Source organism: Eretmochelys imbricata, chromosome 14 (assembly GCF_965152235.1).
Source record: "Eretmochelys imbricata isolate rEreImb1 chromosome 14, rEreImb1.hap1, whole genome shotgun sequence".
In the NCBI taxonomy this organism is placed as follows: Eukaryota; Metazoa; Chordata; order Testudines; family Cheloniidae; genus Eretmochelys; species Eretmochelys imbricata.
The window spans coordinates 49,083,342-49,102,967 of NC_135585.1; the positions used below are offsets into that span (position 1 = coordinate 49,083,342).

The 19,626-nt window shown below is 46.4% G+C and overlaps 1 protein-coding gene across 1 annotated transcript; it reads right to left on the minus strand.

Moving 5' to 3' along the window:
* Positions 1–560: 560 nt before the first annotated feature.
* Positions 561–17,626, minus strand: LOC144274676 (butyrophilin subfamily 1 member A1-like). The gene is made up of 9 exons (XM_077833685.1): positions 17,015–17,626; positions 16,658–16,741; positions 15,916–16,032; positions 13,976–14,323; positions 13,053–13,334; positions 12,005–12,109; positions 7,209–7,229; positions 4,571–4,603; positions 561–2,783 (listed from the first exon to the last, which is right to left on the minus strand). The coding sequence occupies exons 3-9, from the start codon at positions 16,013–16,015 to the stop codon at positions 2,266–2,268; spliced, it is 1,407 nt and encodes a 468-aa protein (XP_077689811.1). The 5' UTR covers positions 16,016–16,032; positions 16,658–16,741; positions 17,015–17,626; the 3' UTR covers positions 561–2,265.
* Between the last annotated feature and the right edge of the window lie 2,000 nt (positions 17,627–19,626).

Consider the following 19,626-nt stretch of genomic DNA (forward strand, 5'->3'; position numbering starts at 1 on the left):
ACTGGGTCACCTGAACAGCGGACTCTCAGTCCAGTCCGGATTTCAAAAAGAGAAAAGCTTTTGCTGAATATCATAAACTAAATGGCAACCGCCCCCCCCCCAGCCAACAACAAAGCCCCTTTTGTTAACATACAGTGACAGTTTCCCACTGACGATCGTGACCTTCCAAAACAGCAAGGTCATCAGAAGTGATTTGCTCTGTGCCGTGCTGGCCCCCGTCTATGAGAGAGACAAGGTGGAGGGTGTTTGATCTTTTACTGGATCAACTTCTGTTGGGGAAAGAGACAAGCTTTCCAGCAACACAGACCTAAAGAAGAGCTCGGTGTAGCTCCAAAGCTCCTCTCTCTCAACAACAGGAGTTGGTCCCCTAAAAGATTTGATCTCCCCCACCTGGTCTGAGTTCAACAAAACTCAAACTTCTGAAAACCAAGAAATACAGAGTTAAGGTAAAAAGAAAAGGAGTACTTGTGGCACCTTAGAGACTAACCAATTTATTTGAGATGCACAAATCCAGGTTTTCTCACCCTCCGCCCCCCCCCCCACTGCTGGTAATAGCCCATCCAAAGTGACCACTCTCTTCACAATGTGTATGATAATCAAGGTGGGCCATTTCCTGCACAAATCCAGGTTTTCTCACCCCCCCACCCCCCATACACACACAAACTCACTCTCCTGCTGATAATAGCTCATCCAAAGTGACCACTCTCCCTACAATGTGCATGGTAATCAAGGTGGGTCATTTCCAGCACAGATCCAGGCTTTCTCAACCTGCTCCCCCCCCCCACCCGGGAACACACACACACACACACACACACATAAACTCACTCTCCTGCTGGCAATAGCTCATCCAAACTGACCACTCTCCAAGTTTAAATCCAAGTTTAACCTGAACGTCAGGGGGGGTGGTAGGAAAAAGCAAGGGGAAATAGGCTACCTTGCATAATGACTTAGCCACTCCCAGTCTCTATTTAAGCCTAAATTAATAGTATCCAATTTGCAAATGAATTCCTATTCAGCAGTTTCTCGCTGGAGTCTGGATTTGAAGTTTTTTTGTTGTAAGATAGCGACCTTCATGTCTGTAGTCGCGTGACCAGAGAGATTGAAGTGTTCTCCGACTGGTTTATGAATGTTATAATTCTTGACATCTGATTTGTGTCCATTTATTCTTTTACGTAGAGACTGTCCAGTTTGACCAATGTACATGGCAGAGGGGCATTGCTGGCACATGATGGCATATATCACATTGGTGGATGTGCAGGTGAACGAGCTTCTGATAGTGTGGCTGATGTGATTAGGCCCTGTGATGGTGTCCCCTGAATAGATATGTGGGCACAGTTGGCAACGGGCTTTGTTGCAAGGATAGGTTCCTGGGCTAGTGGTTCTGTTGTGTGGTATGTGGTTGTTGGTGAGTATTTGCTTCAGGTTGCGGGGCTGTCTGTAGGCAAGGACTGGCCTGTCTCCCAAGATTTGTGAGAGTGTTGGGTCATCCTTCAGGATAGGTTGTAGATCCTTAATAATGCGTTGGAGGGGTTTTAGTTGGGGGCTGAAGGTGACGGCTAGTGGCGTTCTGTTATTTTCTTTGTTAGGCCTGTCCTGTAGTAGGTGACTTCTGGGAACTCTTCTGGCTCTATCAATCTGTTTCTTCACTTCCACAGGTGGGTATTGTAGTTGTAAGAAAGCTTGATAGAGATCTTGTAGGTGTCCCTCTCACATTCCCTTTCCTTCTCCCTTTTCCTTCATTGTCTCTTTTTCTACTCAGCATTTTTCTAGCCCTCACTTGTGATACCTATTTATTTTCCTCTCCCACTCTCCCCTCCTCCCTCCCACAGATCATCCCCCTTGGCTGCTCCATTCTTTCCCCTGATTTTATCCCTTCTCCTCCTGCTGCCCCAATGAGATCTAAGGACACAGATCTGTACAAAACGCTCTCTGCTGCTGCAGAGCTTCCAGCTTCTCCCAAAACCCTGATTGATTAATTCTGTGCCACCCTCACCTCTGCCTGTCCCCAACCCGATTGTTCATTCTACCTCCTGCCCAGCCCCCACATCTGCCTCTCAGGGCCCTCTGGCAGCTCCAAGGGGCTCTTCTTCCTCCCCCTCCCGTCCCTGAGGCTGCAGGGAGGGCAGGGAGGAGATTCTAGGGGTCATAGAGATGAGGAGCCAGAGGGTTGGGTAGCCAGAAGTCCTCTACGGTCATAAAGACTAGGGCATGCGAGGATAGAAAGGCTGATTTTGGGGCCCCCAGTGGGATATTCCACCCCCTGTCTCAGGGACATAAGCTGAGCCTTGATCCTCCCACCCCCAACCAGAACCAGGGTCGGATTCTCTCCCCAGGGATGGAGCCTGGTGGGAAAGTGAAGATCGGGGCCCCATCATCAGCATCACTAAATGTCACCTGCCACCGGTCACAGTCCAGACAAACCCGGATCCTGCTGGGGACCTGGCTCAGGGGCAGAGGGGCCTCAGGGGAGGTGAGAGCCCGGAACTGCCCCCCGCACTGCCCCACAGCCCAGATCCCCTGCTCAGGGCTAAGGCTGATCCATCCCTTCCTCCTCACAGACTCTCTGGCCACCCCCACAGCCCAGAGTTCCCCATCCCCCACCTCCACCTCCCAGCAATGTGTCTCCGCGGTGAATCCCTCACAGCCCAGCACACAGGCCCGAGAATCAAATCTCTCAGGGTTGTCGGGCAGATTCTGCCATGTGTCTCCCCATCTCACGCTTTTCCCATCCTCAGACAGGACGAGTTGGGACTGAGCCGTGTCTGGATCCAGCGTCACATTCACTAGGAAAAGAGAGAATCAGAGCGTGAGGGGCAGAGCTCAGCCCTGGGGGAGGCTGGGGCCATTTCTCACACTCCCCAGCAGCCCCATCCTGGCTGGGACAGGCCTGGATCCCAGGGAGCTGCCTCTGACCTGGGCTCCTAAGACTGAGCAGGGATGTCACTGCACTTCCTCAGTCTTTTTCTCTTCAGCTGCCAGCTCCCTCTGCTGGGGCTGCTCCATTCCCAGCGGCAGAGACACAGCCAGGAAGGTGTCAGAAGTTTTTATTGAGGAAGGAACAGAGGAGGCAAGAACCAGCTTTAAACCCCAGAGGGAAGCTCCCTCCCCAGTGCAGAGACGGGTCCGTGATGGAGTGAAAGGATCTTTCCCCTCCTGCGCCCACCTCTCCCCAGGGAGGGGACTAGAGACTCTGGCAGCCCCAGCAGATGGTACAACTCAGTGAACATTGGCAGAGCCTCCCCGCACCCCACCTTCAATCTCACTGTGTCCCAGCTCCCCCTGTGCTGGACTTTGCTGTGGGGCCTCCCCACTGCACCCGGCCTGCTCTGAAATGTCACAGCTCGGACAGCAACAGGCCACACGCTACCAGGACTGAACCTGCCCAGAATGGCACTGCTCAGCAGCAATCACAGCACAAAGGTCCAGTAGCCTGGGGGAGGGAGGGGTCAGCACCACTGAAGGGGGTTCATGGTGGAACGAGGCAGAAGCAATGCGTGTGGGGGGAGCAGGGGCAAACTAGGGTTTTGTGAGGCCCTGGGCCAGAGCAAGTGGGGGCTTCTCCCGACCTCTTCTCCCTGAAGTCCGCCATCCCCCCCTGCGCTTCTTCCAGGGAAATGGGGTCAGGGCACAGGGGCTTGCCACACTCCGCCCACCTGGCGCTCCAGGCGGATAGCAGGGCAAGCCCCTGCACCCCCAACTTCACTCCCCGGCTGAAGTGCCAGGTGGGTGGAGTGGGGCAAGCCCTTGAGCTCTGACCCTGCTCCTTGGCAGGACTGCTGGGCAGGCAGAACAGGTTGGGGCCCAGAGGCGTCCATTTTTCTGGGGCCGCCCAATTGGCTGGGGCCCCTGGGCACAGGCCCTGTTAGCCCAGTGGCTAATCCGCCACTAGGAGGATGTGTGGAACAGGTGGCAGGTGGAAATAAGGAGAGGGTCATGCCAGTGATGTGGAGACTGAAGTGACGTCCTGTTTACCAGAGACAGGAACATACTTGGGCCATGGTGGATAGAGAGAGGAGAAAAGAGACAAGCTCACAGCTCTGATCATAGGAGCTTCCTACACCTTTATAATGGACCCAAGGGAACCCTTCTCTGTGATCAAGGCTTGAGGCTGGAGCAAGGGTCTCACACAGACACAGTCCCTGCTCACCCCATCAGTGTGGGGTCACTGCAGAGCTCCTGGCTTTCTTCAATGGGAAAAAGATGAAGGAAGAAACAGGGAGACACTGGAGATCAGCCATCAGCACAGGAAGATTAAACAAACTGCCCCTGGAGAAGTGGCTGTGGACTGGATCTGTACAATGAGTAGGAGCTGCAGTCTCAGATCTCTGCAGGGTGCAGCGCACATGGTGGCAGTGGAGGGGAAGGAAGAGTAGATGCGATATGATGTCGATTCAGTATGGTGTGGTAGGACATAGGCACAAACCCTGCCTCATGATGCACAGTGAAATGCCGGGTGCTGGGGAGGTCTGCCCTGAACGATCACATCAACCCCCACATTCGAGGAAAAAAGGGGCACATTGCCTCATGGGAACAGATATTTGGACATTGATAAAATATGATCTTAAATTACCTTCTTCTATAGGTGCCACAGATCTTCTCCACCCTAAAACCAGCCACATAATTAGAGATGAGAGCGGATCTGAACACGTATTGCATGATTCAATATTGTACAAACTAATGACTGATGGAAAAAGAAAGTTCTTCCAGACATATACTAAAATGTAAAGCATCAGAACCTCCATTAGGTTGCATGAGTGTCTCTCTCCCAGGGTGGATCTTCACTGCAGAGTTAGCCCAGGATCTTACTTGTCTGCTTCCCCAAACTGTTACTTGTGCAAGCCCAAAAACTCTGACTCAAGTTTGGTGGTGTTTTACACCCAGGCTAGCTGGCAAGACTTTGGGTACAGGCTATTGCCCAGGGTCCACTTTAATTCAGGTTGGTTACGTCCCACACTTTGCAGTGTGGAGGGAGGTTAATCATCTCAGGGGCTGATAGTTCACCAGAGCCTTCTGACAATTCCTCCTGGGCCATATTTTTTTGGCCACTACCCACTTTATTACTGTATTGCTTACCAATTTGTCAAATTAGCTTTTCGTGTGAAATTCATCCAGTCTAGTCTTTCCCCATATTTTATAAAGTTACATGAAAAAGCAACCACCCACATCCCCCAAAGGAATGACAGTAAAAAAGCAAACAAACAAAAAAGGGTTTCCAAGGGCAACAACTTTAAAAATTAAATTTAAAAGCAAACATCTCCACCACAATTAAACAAACTGCCACACAAAGATCGAATTTTGTTACAAAAACTTTCTTGTCAGAGCAAGGACAATGATACTTACTTATTTCTTTATCTCGTATGGCTAAAAATTAAACAGAAATAAATACATATTTTTGTTCGGCATTTCCCTTTTCTTATTTTTTAGCTTTCTTTATCACCAATATGACAGTGAAGGCTGAAAGACATCAAACTCATCCTCAAAATGTCAGACTAGAGGGCCCAGTGGTCCCTTCTGGTCTTAAACTCTGTGACTCTATGTGACTCTATTATCAGTTTTTCAAAATAGCTTTTGGTGTGAAATCTCTCCAATTTACCATTACCCCATATTTTACAGAATTACAGTAACCCTTCCCAGAATAATCATAAAAAGAAAGGAGAGAAACCAAAAGATGTCATATTGCAACAAAAGTGTAAACGTTAAATTTAAAATTGAACAACTCTACAAGAATGAAACAAGCTCCCACATGAGGATCCAATTTGATACCAAAAATAAATAAACGCTTGTCTGAGGAAGGACAATGACACTTACCAATTCCTATATCTCGTTTGTCTAAAAATTAAACAGAAATACATATAGTGTTTGTTAGAAGTGTCCCTTTACTTATATTTTATTTCTCTTTATCATCAATACTAATGTTAAGGCTGAGAGATTGTTTCTATTCAACCTCCTCTTCAGGACAGTAAGGTGAGAGGATCCAGTGGCCCTTTCTGGTTTTAAACTCTGTGACTCTATAATTAATTCCTTCTCAGTTTTTCATTGGTGTGAAATATGTCCACTTTAGTCTTTCCCCAGACAGTATAGAGTCACATTACAAAACAACCCGCCATCCTCCCCCAAAAGAATAATAATAATAATAAAATAATAATAATTAATAATAAATCATTCATAATAAAGCAACAAGCAAACAAACAAAAGGTTTCATATTGCAAGAACTTTAAAAGTTACATTTAAAAACGTTCTTGTCAGAGTAAGGACAATGATACTTACTTATTTCTTTATCTCGTAGGTCTAAAAATTAAACAGAAATAAATACATATTTTTGTTCAGCATTTCCCTTTTCTTAGTTTTCAGTTTTCTTTATCACCAGTATGACTGTGAAGGCTGAAAGACATCAAACTCATCCTCAAAATGTCAGACTAGAGGACCCAGTGGTCCCTTCTGGTCTTAAACTCTGTTACTCTATGACTCTATTGATCATCAATTTCTCATATTAACTTTTTGCAAGAAATTTATCCAGTTTAGTCTTTCCCTACATTTTGTTAAGTTACAATACCCCCCACAAAAGAATAATAATAAAAAGCAAGTAAGCAAACAAAAAAAAAGTTTAATATTGCAACAAAATTGTAAAAGTTAAATTTAAAAGCACACAACCCCACCACAATTAAACCAGCTCCCACATGAGGATCCAATTTGGTATTAAAATTTTCTTGTCAGAGAAAGGATAATGACACTTACCAATTTCTGTATCTCTTTTGCCTAAAAAGCAAACCGACAGACACATATTGTTTGTTAGGACTTCCCCTTTTCTTATGTTTTATTTCGCTTTCTCATCAATATGAAAATTAAGGCTGAGAGATATTTTTTTCTATTCAATCTCCGCTGGAGGAGGTCAGATTAGAGGAGCCAGTCATTTCTTCTGTTCTTAAACTGTGTGACTCTATGATTCTATGGCTTATCAATTTTTCATATTAGCTTTTGCTGTGAAATTCATTCAGTTTAGTCTTTCCCCACATTGATTAAAGTTACATTACAAAACAAACCCCTGTCTGCCCCCAAAATAATTCTAGTAATAATAAAAAGCAAGCAAACAAACATAAAAGATTTCATATTGCAACAATTTTGAAAGTTCCATTGGAAAACAAACTTCCACATGAGGATCCAAACTGGTACAAAAAGTTTCTTGTCAGAGGAAGGAGAATGACACTTACTTATTTCTTTATCTCGTAGGTCTAAAAATTAAAGAGAAATAATATATACATTTGTTAGGCGTTTCCCTTTTCTTAGGTTTTATTTCTCTTCTTCAGGACGTCAGACTAGAGAGGGACAAGTGGTTCCTTCTGGTCTTAAACTCTGTGACTCTATTGTTTATCAGTTTTTCAAATTAAATTTTGGTGTGAAATCTCTCCAATTTAGTGCCTCCTTCCCACATTTTATCACGTTACTGTAACCTCCCTCAACCAAAAAATAATAATAAATAAAAAAACAAACACGCAGACAAACAAAAACAGGTTAAATGTTGCAACTGAATTGTAAATGTTCAATTGAAAATCAAACAACTCCACAACAATTAAACAAACCCCCACATGAGGATCCAATTTCATACAAAAAATTTCTTGTCAGAGGAAGGATAATGACACTTACCAATTTCTATATTTCGTTTGCCTAAAAATGAAGCAGAAATACACAAATTGTTTGTTAGGTGTTTCCCTTTTCTTATGTTTTATTTCTCATTATCATCAATGTGATAAATAAGGCTTAGAAATTTTTTCTATTCCGCTGCCTCTTAAGGAGGTCAGACTAGATGATCTGGTCGTCTCTTCTGCTCATAAACTCTGTGATTCTATTAGAATCATAGAATCCTAGGACTGGAAGTCTAATCCCCTGCACTCGTGGCAGGACTAAATATTATCTAGACCATCCCCGACAGGTGTTTGTCTAACCTGCTCTTAAAAGTCTCCAAAGATGGAGATTCCACATCCTCCTTTATTCCATTTATTACTTACTCTGCCAGCTAGGAAGTTTTTCCTAATGTCTAACCTAAACCTTCCTCATGGCAATTTAAGCCCCTGCTTCTTGTCCTATCCTCAGAGGTTAATGACAACAATTTACTTCCCTCCTCCTTGTAACAACCTTTGATGTACTTGAAAACTGTTATCACGTCCCCCCTCAGCCTTCTCTTCTCCGAACTAAACAAATCCAATTACTCTATTGCTTACCAGTTAATCAAATTAGCTTTTTGTGTGAAACTTACCCAGGTTAGTCATTCCCCACATTTTATAAATTCATATTCCCTCCCCCCATGAGAATAATCATAAAAAACAAGTAAGCAACCAAAAAAAAAACAGGTTTAATAATGCAAAAATAAATAAAAAGGGTAAATTTAAAGCAAACAACGCCACAACAATTAATCAATCTGCCGACGATGGAGTACAGCAGTTTAGAACCATGCCCTTGGGACGACATGGGGCCGCTGCCACTTTCCAGCAGCCAATGGACAGAGTGCTGCGGCTGCAGGGATCCGACACGGCCACCTACACGGACGATATCATCATCTGCAGGGAGAGCTGGGACGAGCGTATGGAGCATGTCCCTGAGGTATCTGGGGCTCTCAAAGAGGCGGGTTTGACGGCCAACCCAACCAAGTGTCAGCTGCCCACCCAAGAAGTCACTTACCTAGGGTAGGATGTCAGGGGAGTGGGGGGAGGGGTGGGGGAGGGGGAGATACGACCTTTGGTACAAAAGTCTTAGTGGGCTGCCCCGTCCCTTTCACAAAGTAGCAAGTCCGGTGGTTTATGGGATTAGCAGGATACTATTGACAGTTCATCCCGAACTTTGCTACCATGGCTGCCCAGTTGACAGACCAGGTTAAGGACACTGCACCCACGTCAGGCATTGGGAGAAGAAGAACACCCTGTTCTCTATCCCAGCAGGAAGCTATTTCCACAGGAGGTAGCCTAATCAGTCATCAAGAAGGAGGCCCTGGAGGTGAAATGAGCCACTGATGCCCTTACTTGTAGGGTTAGCCCTTCCACCTAGTAACTGACTGTGCACCAATCCACTGGCTGCGCTCAGTGACAGGCCATAATCCAGGCATTATTCAGTGGCTTCACTCAATGAAGCCATACAGCTTTCGGGTGGTAAAAGCGTGGACTTCGTTTTCACAGGATGGTGGGGACATGAACTGGCCCCAGGACACCCCAGCCCAGGGTCTGAGAGGGAGGGTGGGCGAGGGAGTATACAAACCCCACATTGCGTCTCACGTGGTGAAAGGACAGTACTGGGCCCAGGTAGCCCCGCACATCCATCCCTGCAGAGCATGCTTCAATTGGAGAGAGGGCTGGAAAGGGAGCAACCCAGCTCAGACGGGAGAGGCTGGGGAGGAGGACAGACCTGCCCTGAAGGCTCCTGACAAAGGACGGACCGTATACTTAGCCCCATCAGGGCTGATGGTTTCATTGCCTTTTCTTTTTCTTTTCACCTTATTTTGGATTGGAACCGGGGGAGACCAGCAGTTGGTTGGAAGTGACCCAAGGAGGGCAACTCGGAAAACAACTTTGGGGACCAGACACTGTTGAACCTCCTAAGGCCCTGGCTCAGAGCCCAGAAGAGTGGGTGGGCCCAGGCTCCCCTTCCACTGCCCACCTCCCTGCCCTTCTGATTCAAAGAGGGTCAGGACTGCAAGATCTGCCCACTGGGAGGGGGCACTAAGTGTGCTAACCACTAGGTCACATAACCACCGATGACCCTATCACGCTCCTATAGGGGGATCCAATTGTGTACAAAAAATTTCTTCTCAGAAGGAAGAAAATGACACTTACCAATTTCTAGATCTCGTTTCACTAAAACATAAACAGAAATATGTTATAAATTTTTTTATGAGCTTTTCTTGCCTTATGTGTTATTTCTCATTATCATCAATACAAAGTTAAGGCTGGGTGATTATTTTTACTCAACTTCCTTGTTTCTATTGCTTCCCCATCAAAAGGGAAAGTTTATCTAATTTAGACTTACCCCAAATTTTATTAAACTTGTTTAACACACCCTGTCCTGGGGCACAGCCCCATCCCAGTCAGGAAAAGACGAAAACTCCTCTGGGCTCAAGTGGCCTCATTCCTGCAGGGCCAGCTCCATTTGGAGGAAATGATCTCAAAAGAGAGAGGTTGTCACAGGAAGGGGGCCGCAACCAGCAAAAAGGCTGCTGAAACTCAGAGGAGCTGATTTCTGCAACAGAACCACTGTGAGGAAGAGAACGTGTGACCCTCTGCCACTCACAAGGGCCCTTCAGACCAGGTACAAACAGGGATGTGTGCAGAAATTTAAATTTGATCCCTTTTGGAGGGGCACATTCTGTACCCATCCCTGGAGCTCGCTCCCCCCACTGTTCTGGCCAGGGAAGGACTTTGCTCTTTCCCCTATGCCCACCTTGGCAGAGCACTCTTCCCTCCCACACAGGAGCTTGCTCTTTCCCCCACACCAGCAGGAGTTCGCTTTACCTTGCCTCCGCCCTGGCCCTGGCAGCAGGTTACTCTTCCCTGCCTCTGCAGCCCTGGGGTTGTAGAAGCTCTGTGCCCTCGATGATTATTTGGGGCCCCGTGCCTCTGCTTGACCCCCCTCCCCCCATGCATGACCCTGGGTACAAGCTGACTGCAGCAGGAGTGGCTGAAGATAAATCCTGTCATGGGGTTCAGCTGTTCTTAAACTTCTGTCATGAATTCACTTGATCGATGCTACACTCCCTGGTGACTGGACTTGCCATTATTTTCTCAGATGCTCCATCGGTATGTGGTCTAAGGCCCAGACAACTAAGCAGCACCCAGACTTATGTCTTCTAGCCTGCCCTGAGAGCAAACAGTCCTTTTACCCCAATGGATAGCAATGTCACATTAGAGGAAACTGAGGCACAAAAAATTCATTAAAATAATGCAGAAAATTCCCATTTCAGCACACCTTCATTGACAGATCTCTATAGATTCTTCTCAAAGACTCTGAGACTGAGGCTGGTTTGCATTGAAAACTTACACTCCTCGTACACGTAGCTATGCTGACCTAACCCCCTAATTCAAAGGACTTTTAAGGGGAAAGGGTCTTTGGAAACATCCAAACAGGCCCTGAAATGGTCCAACCTGTTACACATACTAACCCTCCCCCACCCAACAAACACACAGAAATAAAAATAAATCAGAGAAACCAACAAGCGTATATGCAATTGTGTAACTTGGTCAAAGTCTGTATTTGTGGAAAAAAGGGAAATTGAAACTTACCAACTTCTTCAGTAAGTTTCGCTGAAAAGTACAGAAATAAATGTAAATTAATATCATCTCCTTGCTTCATTAAAAGTGTTTGAAGACGACTTCCTATAGGTACACAATTCATTAGGAAGGAAGTCTGATTGATTTGGAAATCAGGCAGATATTCTTTATGGATGAAGTTCAGCAGGTTAAGGATAGCTGTGCCTGAGTTATGTGACAGTGGGTATGATTTTTTAATTTCCTAACTGAGGAAGAAATGTGTTTCTTTACTGATTTACCACAAGGGCATTTCTACAGGGCCTCTCACTGTAATGTCCGGGTGCACTACACTTTATTAGCAGAAAAGAGATTTGAAGGACAAATATGAGAGGCTAGGCTTTGCAGAACCTTCTCTCAAGTGGGACCAGAGACAGACAGTGGTAATCTCCGGAGAACTAGCAGCAGAGGGAGATGAAGGACCAAGCAGAACACAGATGTATCTGCTATGATCCGATTCTCTGACTCAGTTCTATTGCCCAAGACTCTCCTCTCTCCTATTCCACTCCCCACTCCCTACACACACAGTCCTCTTCCGCTCTCCCCCCCACAGCCCTCCCCACCACCCTCTATCAATAAATTCACATGCATTCTTCTTCTTTATACAGGACAAGATCAGCAGATCACACCTTCTTTTAATATTAAATTCCTAAATTGCTCTAATTTATTTATTAGAACAAAATCTTTATTTACAGTATATTTCTTCCTCTGATATTTACCTTTCATTTTAAAGAGATAAACAGTGAGGCCAATGAAAGCAAACAAAACTACCAGGATCACACTCAAAGTCGCCATCAAGGGATTCACCCTCGGGAAAAAGAGATCTGAAAAACAAAACACCAGAACTTGTCTTAATTTGGCTGATTACAGTCAGATGTTTTTATTTCATACAAATACATAAATGGTGCCCAGCAGGATTTGTGCAAGACAAGAGTGAAAGAATGGCCATGTGTACACTACGCAAAAATGTGTAGACCGCTGGGTTTGCTCTGGCCCCTGCCTAAGGGCCAGAGCATACACACTCCAGGGAGGCCCTGTTCCTGCCTAAGGGCCGGAACCCCTGGACTATTTGGGGTTCAGCCCCATTACACCGGTTGGGATGCTAACATCAGTTTGCTAATTTCCCCTGAGACTAGGCAGCAATCCCAGTGGTATAGTGAGGCGGTGTGGCCTCCCTCCAATCCAGAGTGGGAGGGACGACCACCGCACCACTACACGAGGGTAAAATGAGTCCATTTGTGGATCTTGACCAAAGTGATGTAAGAAGCACAAGTCCAACTGAATGTCATTAGAAACAACATCACATGACGTAGGTGACGTTTCCCACAACAAGCAATGAACAGTGAGTTGGTGCAGCAACAAGATCACAAAGAGGCCACATGACAAAACTTACCACATTCAAAAAAATCACTGAGGTGAAGTTAAGGTTGCAGGATCATATTGTGTCAGTGGATTGAGTGAAAATTTCTCCTAAAAAATGCTGGAAGATTTTTGTGTGTGTGCATACATGCGTGCAGGCTAGTATCAGGAAAGTCAGACTTCACATTAAATTTACATGAAATCCCAAACTTTGATTTTCTGAATACTCACAACTAAGGGAATCAAATTACCTAAACTGTGATCCTGTAAATATACCAGTCTCCTATTTTCTGTGTTTGTACGTGGATTCTGAAATATCCACCACAGATGTTTCCGTTCTTTTCTTCCTATGTTTTGTTTGGTTTCTGGTGGTGGTGAGTTCAGTGTGGGGTTTGGATGGTGACTGACCTGCTATATAAACGGCTGATTCCTTGTCTTGATTGAGAATGGTGTTCCTGATGCAACAGGACAAGTTTTGGTTTGAATGTTCTGTTATAATGAGAGCAGTTTCTGTTTCAAACAGGTTGTTATCGCCACGGGATTTTGTTTCAGAGAGTGATGGTAAACGCTGCCCATTGAAATCTTTCCACAGCACCTCAGGCTCTGGGTACCAGCCAGCTGATCGACAAACCACCCGGATCCCTCCATCCTGGTGACCCTCCACAGAGATGAGAGGAGCAGAGCCCAGACCTAAGGGGAAAACACATAAAGGTGTCAATTCCATGAATTAATTTATAAAGCAGAAGGGATGAGGGACAGTTTGTGGATCCCTTACTCACACTAGAAAGCACTTGTTCACGGGGGTAGTCAGGAGAAGGGATAAATGAATACTGGATAAATGAGGGGATAAATGAATACTCAGTCTTGTCTAAGAGTGGTTAATATGTAGCTCCCCATCACCACCATCACCACTATAGAGTCTCAGCAAATAAGGCTGCATTTGATTTTAACTACACCCCTACATAACAACCAACCCATAAGAAGGCCATAAAAGTCTGGCAGCCCCACCTTAGCCACACATCCTAGAAACCACTGCAGAGCAATTGGAAGGCTTTATGTGTCCAGAAGGCCTTTCCCTCTTAATTAAAGACCCCTTTGGGAGTCAATCAAGACTGGGCAAGAAAGTGCCTTGCCCATCCTGAAAATGTGTTTAATAACACGTTGGGAAAGTTTTCAGCATATTTTCCCAAGTATGAAAGTGGCTGTTTGCTGAAAGTTAGATACACTGTGTTACTGCAAAATATTTCACAAGCAAGGAGTCACAGCTGTTGTGATAGGAAAGAACAAAGCCTGCAGACCACACACAGTTAAAACTGACACAAGGTACTGACCTGCTACCCGCAGTTCCAATACGGTTTCTTCATAAAAAGTACCATCTTGAACAAAGCAGTGGTATTGTCCTTCATCAGAGGGTCTGATATTGAGAATCCTCAAGGGAACATTTCCATCTGTGAGTCCGGCTTTCAAAAGCTCTGTCCTTCCCTCATACTCTGGCATCTGCCCTTCATACTGATCCTTCCCATCACGGTACAGGTGCACAAAGGATACAAATTCAGGTCGGAACCATCTCACCTCCATGTTTGCAGCGCTCATCCGGGGGGACAGGTGACAGGGGAACACAGCTTCCTGACCCAGGATGGCAGCGACAGGGTCAGGGGGTCCAATCACCGTGAATTTTGCTGGAAAATGCACCGGGACAGCAATAACAACAACAACAACCTTGGTGAGGCAGAGAACTGGGAATGGACATGCTCGGTGTATAGTTGAGACAAGCTATTCAAGTAGCCCCTTTTTCTAAGTGCTCTCAAATTGACACGCTTACTGACATTGGCATGAGATTTGCTGGTCCTCACCAGGAATAAGGGGAGGGTTGGTGGGCCATATCTGGTGTTCTTCCACCAAGGCGCTCCTGAGATCTAGGCCTATTGCTCTCGGCAACTGTTGAACTATTGTGGTTCAATACTTCATATGATCAAGAGACCAATTAACCAAACGTTGCCAAATGTATTGCCTAAGGACAAATCAGTACACTATGAAAAGGAGACATACATATCCTCCTTCTGGAAAGCAATCCTTACCTTGCAGTGTGCTCACCTTACACAGAAATTGTGCTTCAAAAATACACCACCAAAACCACTTATATTTATACCAGGGGTGTTTGCAAGTGAAAAAGCACTTTATCCATCACCCCCTCCAACCCCCCACTTCTTAATCTTGTTCTGTACGTTCCTTATTGCTGTTTCGGACAGAACATTCCAAACCAGGTGGGAGCAGACGTACATCCCAGCCACTGCTAGGACATGCCATTCATGTCTCTTGGCTTTGATAGGCTTCTGATGTTCTACCGTGAACACTAACTTAACTTTAGCAAAGTTTGGTGGGATATTTGATGTGGGTGAACAGAATTGTTAGAAGAGCATAATAAATTCCGTTAATTTCCCATCACCATATGTAAAGAGAGAATTACTGTGCATATAATACCTAATAATAAGGTGGTGTATACTACACCTAACATATATGTATTAGCTAACAGGCCCAATAAAAAAGTCACATGACATAGAATATCAGGGTTGGAAGGGACCTCAGGAGGTCATCTAGTCCAACCCCCTGCTCAAAGGGGGACCAATCCGCAATTTTTGCCCCAGGTCCCTAAATGGCCCCCTCATGGATTAAACTCACAACCCTGGGTTTAGCAGCCCAATGCTCAAACCACTGAGCTCCCTCCCCCAAATAGACTCCTAGTGGAATCAAAACGAGCTCCGATATTCCACAGTGGAGAGAGGAGGCGGCGCAATTGTCATGTAGGGCCCTCACCAGGGGCCCACACCATCAGGTATTAATACCTGTCCCCAGCCTCTCTCAGATATTCTAGTTCTTATTACATTTTTGTGCACATGGGGCTCTAACTATGGCTCCAATCTCTGGATATCTCAGATACTCTAAGATAATTTATGTACTTTATGAATTATTCTTGTTATGGTTAAACTCTTCAACAGGTGTCCAGTCAATGCTCTGGGCATCCTTGACAACCTTTTCAAGAGACTCGTGTGAAGAAACAGACCTGAGCCCTATCCCAGGAGCAAATAAAATAACCCCGCAGCAGCAACAGAATGAGAGCAAACAATGGATAATGAAGGTGCTGATCTTGCTGCGTGGTTACATTTACACACCGGGAGTAGTTACATTGACTCTGAGTGGAGCATGTTGTTCAGACACTTCAGGAGCCTAAATAAATCCTCTAAGAAACAGCAGCCACGGGGCGGATTCCTACCTGATCCCATCCTGTGAACAGAACACGTAAGGAAGCAAATGATAAACCCAGGGAGAGGGGAGCTGGCTCGGGAGCTGTGGCAGGATGAGAGAACCTTCATCTGCACTGTAACTTGACCTAGACAACGGGAAGAAGGAGGAAAGAAAACTCATCTTAGTGAACGTAACACTGAGACTAACAGGAAATCATTAAAGTCAAACATTAAAGAGGACACATTAAATAAGAAAGGAATAAATGCATTATTAAGTGAACTTTTTCATATTATGTAGTTAGAACAGCCATTTAAATAAACTGAATATGTGTTTCCTTTATGAGTCTGAATTTGTCCCATCCCTACAAAATCCACATTAAAAAAGTCAGATCGGTGTAGAAGTTGGTAGTAATTCCGTCAATGGAGAAAAAAGTTTTAAGGAATGAGAAACTGTGTGTTTGTCAGGTTTCAGAGAAGCAGCCGTGTTAGTCTGTATTCGCAAAAAGAAAAGGAGGACTTGTGGCACCTTAGAGACTAACAAATTTATTTGAGCATACGCTTTCATGGGCTACAGCTCACTTCATCGGATGCATGTGTGTTTGTGTGTGAGACAGAAAGATTCTTTGTTTTTGTTTGTTTTTTACCCATTTCTTTTCTTTCAACATATCAGAGGCAAAATGATTTAGTCCCATAAACAGAATTATCAAGTATCAGAGATAACAGAGAAAGAGGCTGCCCAAAAAGTTGGATTTGCAAGCATTTGTAACTTACTTTTCAAAACAGAAATCTACAATAAGTTAATTCATAGCCAGACTCCCTTTGAATGCATTGAGAGCAGGATCAGGTCCAGTTTTCCTGAATAAAATATAAAGAGGAAAGACAAAAAATTCTTACAACGAATAGCCACAATAGTCTGGTGTTAAATTCCAATGAAAGGGGAGGAAACAAAATCGCTCAGTTAAAATTTGGAATATATAGTTCAAAAGCAAGTTTATATTCAGAGTCAGATACATTTATCTGGGATTACTGGATCATTTTGCAGCTATTTATTCACCCAAAGACTAAATGTCTCGTAGGAGCTATCAAAGAGCAGCAGAGAGAGTATTCAAGTGACAGAAGCTCACCTACCTGATGACTCCTGGAAATCAGCTTTGGGACCGTTTTGAGCTCTCCCTGGCATCTCTGGGTTTTCTACAATCCTCATCCATTCTCCTCTGGGGGGTTTACATTTTCAGTGATGATTTCAGTGAGGCCAAATTAAGCGAGGAGAAATGACAGAGACAAGGAGCTGGATCCCAGGCTTTGCTTCCAAATATCTGCCAAAACGGTGTCTCTTTTTTGTCAAGACACTGAAGCGAGATGTGTCTCTCTCGAGGCCTCCACCACACTAGAAAGCGAAAGTAGGAAAGGGAGGGGCACGCGGGGGGGGGTTCCGTCCCTTCACCCCCACATTGCCCTTTGGGGTGAAGGATCCTCTCCCGGAGAAGTCCACCCAGGGGTCCCGTCTTGACTCAGATCTACCCAAGGGCCCCAGTTTGGCGGAAGCCCCGTGAGAATTTCGCAGAGACTCGGCTCCCTGCTCCGCGAGACCTGCTACCTGCGGGACCGGATTTCTGACGGCGCTGGGTTCACACGCATCAGGGGCCCCCCGGTCGCTCCACTTCTGCTGCAGCCCAGCGGCCGCGGCGCCGGCTCCGCTCTCCAGCCCCTTCCCCTAGGACCGGCCCCGGGGCTTCTCCTCCGCCCCCCACCCCGCCCACTCGCTCCTGCTCTCCGCTGGCCGGCTGAGGGCTCCTCTCGTCCCCCCCGCCCCCCCCCCCCGCCCGTCACTGGCAAGCAGCCTGCGGGGGGCCGGAGAGGAGCCCTCAGCCACTGCCCTGCCGCTCCTCCGGGCTGCCGGTGCCGCTTCGGGCTCCCCCGGGGTCAGGCAGCCCAAAGCCAGGGACTGTCACCCAGCCGCCCGGGGGGAGCGGAGCGGATGGAGTCCCTGCCTGCCGCTCAGCTGGGGGGGTGGGGGGGGCGCTAGGACTAGGGAGAAGGTGGGCGGGGGGGGATCCTGTTTACCCCTCCCCCGCCCTGCTGGCCTGCAGTTTACTCCTGGCACCTCCCTCGCTCCAGGGACCAACCCTAGCTCCCCCCCCCCCCGCTGTGCTTTTGCCCCAGGCCCTGCCCCGCTCCAGTCAGCAGGGACTAATCCTCCCCCCATGCCCCACTGTGCTCGTCTTGCCCCTGGCCCCTGCCACACTCCAGCTGGGGACCAATCCTTCCCCCCCCCACATGCCCCCCTGTGCTCTTGCCCCTGGGCCCTGCCTCCCTCCAGCTGGGGACCAATCCTCTCCCCCCCCCCCATTCCCCTCTGTGCTCTTGCCCCTGGCCACTGCCACACTCCAGCTGGGGACCAATCCTTCCCCCACATGCCCCCCTGTGCTCTTGCCCCTGGCCCCTGCCTCCCTCCAGCTGGGGACCAATCCTCTCCCCCCCCCCCATTCCCCTCTGTGCTCTTGCCCCTGGCCACTGCCACACTCCAGCTGGGGACCAATCCTTTCCCCCCCCACATGCCCCCCGTGTTCTTGCCCCTGGCCCCTGCCTCCCTCCAGCTGTGGACCAATTCTTCCACCCCCCACATGCCCCCCTGGGCTCTTGCCCCTGGCCCCTGCCTCCCTCCAGCTGGGGACCAATCCTTCCCCCCACACACATGCCTCCCTGTGCTCTTGCCCCTGGCCCCTGCCTCCCTCCAGCTGGGGACCAATCCTTCCCCCCACACACATGCCTCCCTGTGCTCTTGCCCCTGGCCCCTGCCTCCCTCTAGCTGGGGACCAATCCTTCCAACCCCACTGTGTCTCGCTGTCAGGGTAGATAACAATCAATGATTTTTTAAAAAAAAATTAAAAATTGGATTTTTTCATTTAAATTGGATTTTTTTGAGAAAATGCTTTTTGAGAAAAAAACCTATCTAAAGATGAGATATTTTTGAGCTATAACCTATCATAGAATAGGGATGATAAATTATATTTCTATAGTATGAGACAATATATTCATGTAATGTTTGAGAAAAGTTTTGTAAATGAGTTCTAATAGTTCATGGATTAGGGACCCAATCTTATGGGGTTCCACAGGCTTCTCTATAGATTATTTAGGTTAATCTTTCTATCTACCCAATGGGACTCAGTGCTCAGTCTAGAAGACACCATCAGAGATGCTTAATTTTTCAGTTCTCAAACTGCGGATTTGGGTCTCCAGAGGTAACATGCTTGTTAACAGCAAAAATGTTTTAAAATAAATAAATAATATGTAAAGGTGAGAAATAACAGACCTCAACTCTATTGTCCCTCTGCAATTTTGTGTACATGGAGTCAATCCCTTTGTACCTCTCTCTAAAAGTGCAAAGTTTCAAAAAGTTCAATGAATAGAAGACTGTTGGGGGCAGAATAGATCTGGACAAGGAGAAGTCTGGACATAAATGTGAAAAGCGAGGGACATATGCTTTTTTGTTAAAATATTATATGTTTGCTGTTGAAGAAAAAAATCCAGAATACTTAACGTTGTTTTTGTTAAATAAAATAATTGAAATGTCTGTCTGGTGATGTTCTCCTCCTAATACAGCCAGGCAAGAAAATCCTCCAATTATTAATGATTAATCTGTTGAATTGGAGATGGTTCACCTCCCAGTGACAATAAATATCTGCTTCAATTACCTTTGGTAAATGAAATAACCAATCATTCATTTTCTGATATAGCTG

Excerpts from the sequence above, each read along its gene's own strand:
- LOC144274676 (XM_077833685.1), bottom strand. The coding sequence starts at position 16,015 with ATGAAGGTTCTCTCATCCTGCCACAGCTCCCGAGCCAGCTCCCCTCTC. Across the intron at positions 4,604-7,208 it reads CCTACGAGATAAAGAAATAA|GGTGGAGAAGATCTGTGGCA; the intron begins GTAAGTGTCATT and ends GGCTGGTTTTAG. Across the intron at positions 2,784-4,570 it reads TGTGGCACCTATAGAAGAAG|TGAATGTGACGCTGGATCCA; the intron begins GTAATTTAAGAT and ends CTCTTTTCCTAG.